The 7,357-nt window shown below is 46.1% G+C and overlaps 1 protein-coding gene across 2 annotated transcripts in view; it reads right to left on the bottom strand.

Moving 5' to 3' along the window:
* Positions 1 to 1,307: 1,307 nt before the first annotated feature.
* Positions 1,308 to 7,357, bottom strand: part of SLC30A9 (solute carrier family 30 member 9) — a 38,495-nt gene continuing 32,445 nt past the window's right edge. The window contains exons 16-18 of one of the 2 annotated variants that reach the window (XM_058193176.1): positions 6,225 to 6,354; positions 5,056 to 5,169; positions 1,308 to 2,167 (exon numbers count right to left, since the gene is read on the bottom strand). In XM_058193176.1, the coding sequence (XP_058049159.1) occupies positions 2,123 to 2,167; positions 5,056 to 5,169; positions 6,225 to 6,354 (289 nt within the window). In that variant the 3' untranslated portion in view covers positions 1,308 to 2,122. The remainder of the gene's footprint in view (positions 2,168 to 5,055; positions 5,170 to 6,224; positions 6,355 to 7,357) is intronic. The other variant, XM_058193177.1, reaches the window with a different exon arrangement.

Genomic DNA, 7,357 nt, shown 5'->3' with positions numbered 1-7,357 from the left:
TGGTTTAGCTTCAGAGCACATGTGCCAAAGGTGTTTTGTTTTTTCAAGAGGCAAACTGGGCTTTCTGGTTTTTGTTGGAAGACGTTTCGCTTCTCATTCCAAGAAGCTTCTTCAGCTCTGACTGGACGGTGGGGAATGGAAGGATTGATACTCCTTGCAGACAGCTGGTCGTTTGCATCGTTTTTAGAGAGCCGTTGAGGCCACTTGGAGGTTCGTCTGTCTCTTCAGGGTCACCTGAGTGGTGCAGATGGGTGTGGAGCCTTCTTGGAAGTGCTGAAAGGATTTCGTTGTGGACTCCACACCCGTTTGCACCACTCAGGTGACCCTGAGGAGACAGACAAACCTCCAAGTGGCCTCAACGACCATCTAAAAGGATGCAAATGACCAGCTGTCTGCAAGGAGTATCAATCCATTCGCCACCATCCAAGTCAGAGCTGAAGAAGCTTCTCGGATGAGAAGCGAAATGTCTTCCAGGAAAAACAGAGGAAGTCCAGTTCCTCTTGGACAATAAAAAAGTACCTTTGGGACAACCGTGACCTGGAGGACTGAGAATCTCCGTAGACTTTACAGCTTTCCTGGCTTTCTATTTATAGAGGGGGGAAAAGCCCTTCAAGGCCAATTCGCTCACGATCTGCCCAGCTTGCAGTCGGGATCTCAAATTTCTTCCAAGTAGCCCACCACATGTAATGCCCAAGCATCCCTCCTCCTCCTCCTTCTTTTTCTTCTTCTTCTTCAGGGTAACCCACACGGCTGCTACATTTAGTAGCAGCATCCTGATATTCCCCAGGAAAAGGTATTTTATACCTTCACTCTCCATCTGCCCATTCTCAAACTCAATCAATTCTAAATACATTCAACGTTCGAGATGAGATCCAAACAGTTCCTTAAGAGGCTGTTTGGGGCCACCTTAGTACGATTTTAATTTAACAAAACAAAACAAACAAAAAATCAAATGTATTTTAAGTTATCAGGCATTACTTTCAAGACGCTACTCAAACAAATAGAGCGTTTTGAGAAGAGCAGGACCTGACGGTACGGAATTAGCACTTAGGATGTATTTTCCAAGAGAAGGAAAGGGTTGTTCTCTTGGAAAATAGGTCCTAAACCCTCCCTCGATCTAGTACTTTCCAGATGTGCTCCATTACAATTCCCCCACTTGTCTGGGAACCCTTGAAGTCCGCCATGCTTGGAGGGCACCAAGGTTTGGAGAAGGACAAGTTTGAACATCTGGAAAGTTCCTCCCGATATTCCTCTTGGCGTCTCCCACAAAAAATAATAATAATAATAATATCCATCGTCACACAAAGGAAAACACAATGGAGATTTAAGAACAAGCCAGATGATAAGTGATTTTCGGGTTTGGCCTTTGGATATCGCAAAGTCAACAGCTGGAAGATGAGCACGTAGATTAAAAACCTTCCAAATCTTTAGCTCACCCGGTAAATGATCTCAAGGGCTGGTATCCATGCACCGCTCCAGCACCATCATATCAAAAACTGCAGCTTTTATGTACATGGTTATAGGGGGAAATCTCCCAAAATCTGTCCAGATCATGTGGTTCAAAGCTGCAGAGTTTGCTAAGGGCAGCTATAAGATCATAACACTGGGCCAGAGGCTGGGAGTGATCATTTCAAACCATCTGAAGGAGTACTAGAGTGGGCAACGCTGTAGACACCAAATTCAGACAAGGGGGGAAAAGAAAAAAATGAAAAGAAATAGCAGATAAAAGATTACAAAACTAAAATTCCTCGAATTGACTCTTAGGAGAAACGCATTCTTCAAACGGGGATGGTTCTGCAAACCAGGTTAAAAATATTTGAAATAGGGCAATAAAATATATAGGGTGCATTTTTCTCCCCTCCTGAAACAGACATGTAAATAACTTATTTAAAGTGTCTAGTTGCAAATATTCTACAGATCCACGTTAAGAGGCAGTAAGCAGCTCTAAGTAGCCGGCTCAAAGAAAGCCATCGCCGATCTGGATGCAAACCAATCGGCGCGAAAAATCAGGGAACTTAAAAGGTATGACGTTCGGAGATCTCCAAAGTTTCCGTGGGTGCCGGTCCTCCAAGAAGCTGATCCAAAAAAAAAAAGAGATCTGAAGAAGTTGATTCCATGAAGACTACAGTATTTCCAGATCTACATGCCGTACTTCGGGATTAAGTTTCTGAAATGGAATTAATTACGTTTACTTGGCTTAAAAGAAGATGGCACATTACCAATACTGAAGTTTTCAACACACACACACAAAAAACAGACGTGTATATACAGGTAGGCCCAGGGGTGAAATATAAAATTTGTTACCGCCGGTCCTGTGGGCGTGGCTTGGGGGAGGGGGTAATATGACTGGGTGGGCATGGCCAACTTTTTTTTTTTAACATTTAAAAGCATTTTTTCTACAACCTCTTCTGCCGAAGAGCTTGTAGAAAAAATGCTTTTAAAGGGCTCTGGCGATCCCAGCTGAGCCACGTGACCATCAGAGACTTCTTTTTAACTTTTAAAACGCATTTTTTCTACAACCTCTTCGGACAAAGAGGTTGTAGAAAAAATTCGTTTTAAAAGGTTCTGACGATCCCAGCTGAGCCACGTGATCATCAGAGGCTTTTTTTTTTTACTTTTAAAAGCATTTTTTCGGCCTCTGATGATCGCTTGGCTCAGCTGGGCATGGTGGGGGGGTGGGGCAGGGATTTTTGCTACCGGTTCTCAGAACCACCCGCCACCATTGCTACTGGATCGGGCGATCCGGTCCGAACCGGGAGCATTTCACCCCTCAATTGACAGCAGTTCACTTACTGTTCAAAGTTATAACAGCACTGAAAAAAGTGACTTATGACCGTTTTTCACAATTACAACCATTGCAGCCCCCTCCCCCCCCCCATGGTCACGTGATCAGAATTCAACCGCTTGGCAACTGGTTTTTATGACGGTTGCGGTGTCCCGGGGTCACCTGATCCCCTTTTGCGACCTCCCAACAAGGAAAAGTCAATGGGGAAGCTAGATTCACTTAATAACCGGGTTACTAACTTAACAACTGCCGTGATTCACTTAGCAACCGAGAGAGAGAGAGAATATGTGTGTGTGTATGTATATGCATACATACACACATTATTTTTTATTATTCATCCCTTCAGCTTCCTCCAAGGATTCATACCCAATTGACGCTATACAAGTAGTCCTCGACATACGACCACAACCGTTGCTAAGCGAGACAATTGATAAGTGACTTTTGTCGCATTTTACGTCCTTTCTTGCCACAGCTGCTAAGTGAATCACTACAGCTGTTAAAAGTTAGTAACCCGGTTGGTTGTTAAGTGAAACTTCCCCATGGACAGGTGTCAGCAACTTGTGGCTCCCTGTCAGGTGATCCCACCACTGGCTGGCTCCACCCTTCACCCTCCCCTCCCAGTTACTCCTCGCCTGGCCTGAGAAGGTAAGGGGGATGGCAGGGAATGGAGAAGCAGCCGGGGCAGAGACAGAGAGATACAGAGAGAGGGGGGAGGGAGGGAGGGAGGGAGAGAGAGAGAGAGAGAGAGAGAGAGAGAGAGAGAGAGAGAGAGAGAGAGAGATGGATGGAGGGATGTCAAAAGGTTTTTGTGGTTCCCGGTGTTTTTTAACAACTGGTTCTCTGCCCTAATGACCGGCTGAGTAGGCGTGGCTAAGAAGGGGTCATGTGACTGGTAGAAGTGAGTGACGCCGAGTTGGCCACACCCACCCATCTTTTGTGGCTCCCGGTGTTTTCTTTTCTGTGGGAAATGGGTCCAAATGGCTCTTTTGAGTGTTTAAAATTGCAGATCCCCTGTCCATGGACTTTGCTTGTCAGAAGGTCACCAGAGGGGATCACATGACCCTTAGGGACGCATCATAAACGTGAGTCAGTGGCCAAGTGTCTGGATTTTGATCACGTGACCCTGGGGATGCTTCCAACGTCGCGTGAGAAACGGTCGTTGGGTCACTTTTTTCAGGGCTGTTGTAACTTCAAACGGTCACTAAACGAACTGTTGTAAATCGGGGACTACCTGTACTTAATTACGAGCGTGAGGTCCAACAGGGTGAGAGATTAGAACTGACCCAACCACGCAGGATGACCTCGGTGGCCGATAACATCTAAACCCGGTTCTAGTATAACCATCCATTAGAGTGTTCCTTTGTGAGCTCACATTTTGTCGTCTGGAGAAATGGATACAAACTCAAAGCGTGATAAAAACATGTCATTGTTGTGGCCTGTCGGATGACGAGGTGGTGTGGGAATCAGGGTCAGCCTCAAGGCAACCTCAGAGCTCCAAGGGGGAAGAGGGAATGGAGCTGTCAGAGAGAGACACAGAGAGAGACAGAGAGAGACAGAGAGAGAGAGAGGGAGGGAGGGAGGGAGGGAGGGAGGGAGGGGCAGAGCGTGGACTGTCCATCAGCCCTCTAATGGAGAGTCAACAGCCCTCAAGTATGGAGGCGGCTGATGAGGAAGAGGAGGAACAGCTGGGTCCTGTGCCTGATGCACGGATGCAAAGGAGGCAGAGGAGAGGAGAACAGTGGAAATCTATGGGCCGGTCCTTGGGAAGGAAGAGCCACCGCTGCTAGCGAAGCTCCACCCTAGCTCTGGGGATCAAAGGCAGGGGGCGGAGATGAATAGGTGCGGGAGACAACTATTCATCTCCCTCCCAGACAGACTAGTTAGCCTGCAGTGAGAGAGAAACTCTTTGCCAGGGCTCCTAATAAAGGAATCATTGCTTCAACTGCAGAGGGTTTGTCGTGTTTGGGGAGCTGGGTCAGAACAGCCATATCCTTTGCGCTGTGTCGCAGGAACTGCGCAAGACAGTTTTCCAATACCTTCTGCCCCAAAACGTCTATTGTCTGGAGTCAAAGTAAAAGCAAACTAGTTCAAAAGCTGAACGCCAATTAAGGCAAAGCGAACACAGATGTTTCCCTTCTTTCTTCTCCTGAAATACGCTTGCTGTCTTCTCAGAGTCAACAAGCAATTTCTTCCCAGTCCAATGTGACTATCAAACTTAACATTTTATTCACTTGTAAAATTCATTGGGCCGGCCGGCCACTACGACTTACCTTGAGGTCTTTTTCAAGCCGGTCCACTTCTGCTCCCAAAGTGTCAATGATGTTTTCCCCGTGTTTCAGCATAAACGCCTCTAAATCTTCTAGAGTCTTCACCTGCTGGATCTCCTGCCGTCAAATTGAAAACATAAAAGGGAAGGAAAGAAAGAAAGAGAGGGAGAGAGAGAGAAAGGGAGGGGAAGGAAGGAAGGAAATAGAGATGGGAGGGTTAATGGAACAGAAGGGAAAGGGAGGGAGAGGAAGGAAGGAAGGAAGGCAGGCAGGCAGGCAGGCAGGAAGGAAGGAAAGAGGGAGGGAGGGAGGGAGAGGAAGGAAGGAAGGAAGGCAGGCAGGCAGGCAGGCAGGAAGGAAGGAAAGAGGGAGGGAGGGAGGGAGAGAGGGAGGAAGGAGGGAGGAAGGAAGGAAGGAAACAGGTGGGAGGGTTAATGGAAAAGAAAGGGAGGGGAAGGAAGGAAGTAAGTAGAGATGGGAGGGTTAATGGAAGGGAAGGGAAAGGGAGGGGAAGGGAAGGGAAGGGAGGGGAAGGAAGGAAGGAAGGAAGGAAGGAAGGAAGGAAGGAAGGAAGGAAGGAAGGAAGGAAGGAAAGAAATAGACAAGGGGGGGTTAATGGAAGGGAAGGGAAAGGGAGGGGAAGGAAGGAAACAGGTGGGAGGGTTAATAGAAAAGAAAGGGAGGAGAAGGAAGGAAGGAAGGAAGGAAGGAGAGATGGGAGGGTGAAGGGAAGGGAAGGGAAAGGAAGGAAGGAGGAAGGAAGGAAGGAGGAAAGGAAATAGAGATTGGTTGGTTAATGGAATGGAATGGAAAGGGGAAGGAAGGAAGGAAGGAAGGAAGGAAGGAAGGAAGGAAGGAAGGAAGGAAGGAAGGAAGGAAGGAGGGATAAATTATCATCTTGCAAAGATCCTTTTTATTTCTTCACTTTTTTAAGTTACTTCCCAGGCTTTCTCTCACCTGAGCTTACCAAAGTGACATTAAAAAAATTGATATGATAGTAGACTGGCGTTGACACATGCAAATCTACGGGGCTGAATGCAATCGAGAGACTTAATCTGCAAAATTAATCTCTAGAACACCAGATATCCCCCCCCCTTTTGAGTAAAGGACAAAGATCGCTGCACCTGAATGAGACAAAATTTTGTCCAAAGCTATGCGTTGGCTTAACGTACTTGTAGGAGTTGCTCAATGTCTTGTTTTTCCAGGTAGGACCGAGTGACCACGCGTCCATCGAAGTCCACTTCTGCTTTGAATCTCACTTTGTTCATTCCCATATCTGTAGCTTTGACATCGTGGATCGCTCTAAGAGAAACAGGAGGGTGGCGAGAGGAAGCAAAAGAGACAACCAGCCATTAGGAGTTTTTAACCCCCCAAAATAGTAAACACTGGCAGGAGAAGATTTCTCCAGTCTCCCTCTTAAAAGTTCCCTTTCGGTGAAGTCCTTGGTGCTCTCTGAGCTTGGTGGTTTTCTTGCAGACATTCCATGACCCGACTAACTAACGTCATCAGTGCTAGAAGGGAGTGGGGTTTGCCAAATAAAAAGGAAACAAAAAAACCCAAAACACCTCCTTGCCAACAATCAACATCCAGATGAGTTTGATAACAACATTAATAACTAATAATTAATTAGTTAATAATTCTTATCAATAATTAATAAACAATAATTAGTTGATAATAATATTAATTTATAATTAATTATAATAAACAATAATTAATAATAACCAACAATCAAGAAGTAAACAATGGCCCAATGAAGGAACTAGTAACTCAGATAATGAAACAATAAATAATAGCCTAATCAAGGAACCATCCAGACCACTACTATAAACAGTGACAGGGCAGGCCACCCGTACATAAACAAAGAGCAAGCCCCACTCCTTTTCAGTACTGATGAGGTTACCTAGCTGGGTCATGAAACGTCTGCAAGAAAACCACCCAGCTCAGAGAGCACCTAGGACCCCATAGTCTTTCTCCTTCTCTCTGCAAACCCCACTCCCTTCTAGCACTGACGATGTGACCTAGCTGGGTCATGAAATGCCGGTGTGATGACCCTGTGGCGTGGCACAAAGGCAACACGGTCAGAGAATAAGTACGAGTCCGTTTATTAGCTCCAACTTTGCCCCCAACATCCCTTTTACTCTCCGGTCTGGAGGAAAACTCCCCAACAAACCTGTTGGCTGAAAATACTCCAGTCCAAGCGTTATAAACGGAAAATCTATTCCAACTGTAAATCCAACAAGGTAAGATAAGGTAATTAATCCGGCCAGGCAAGCAAGATAAAGGAGTTCCAGAAGTGAAGTAGCAC

This window comes from Ahaetulla prasina, chromosome 8, assembly GCF_028640845.1.
Source record: "Ahaetulla prasina isolate Xishuangbanna chromosome 8, ASM2864084v1, whole genome shotgun sequence".
In the NCBI taxonomy this organism is placed as follows: Eukaryota; Metazoa; Chordata; class Lepidosauria; order Squamata; family Colubridae; genus Ahaetulla; species Ahaetulla prasina.
The sequence above is the reverse complement of the archived record's forward strand: the minus strand, read 5'-3'. Positions and strand labels throughout refer to the sequence as shown.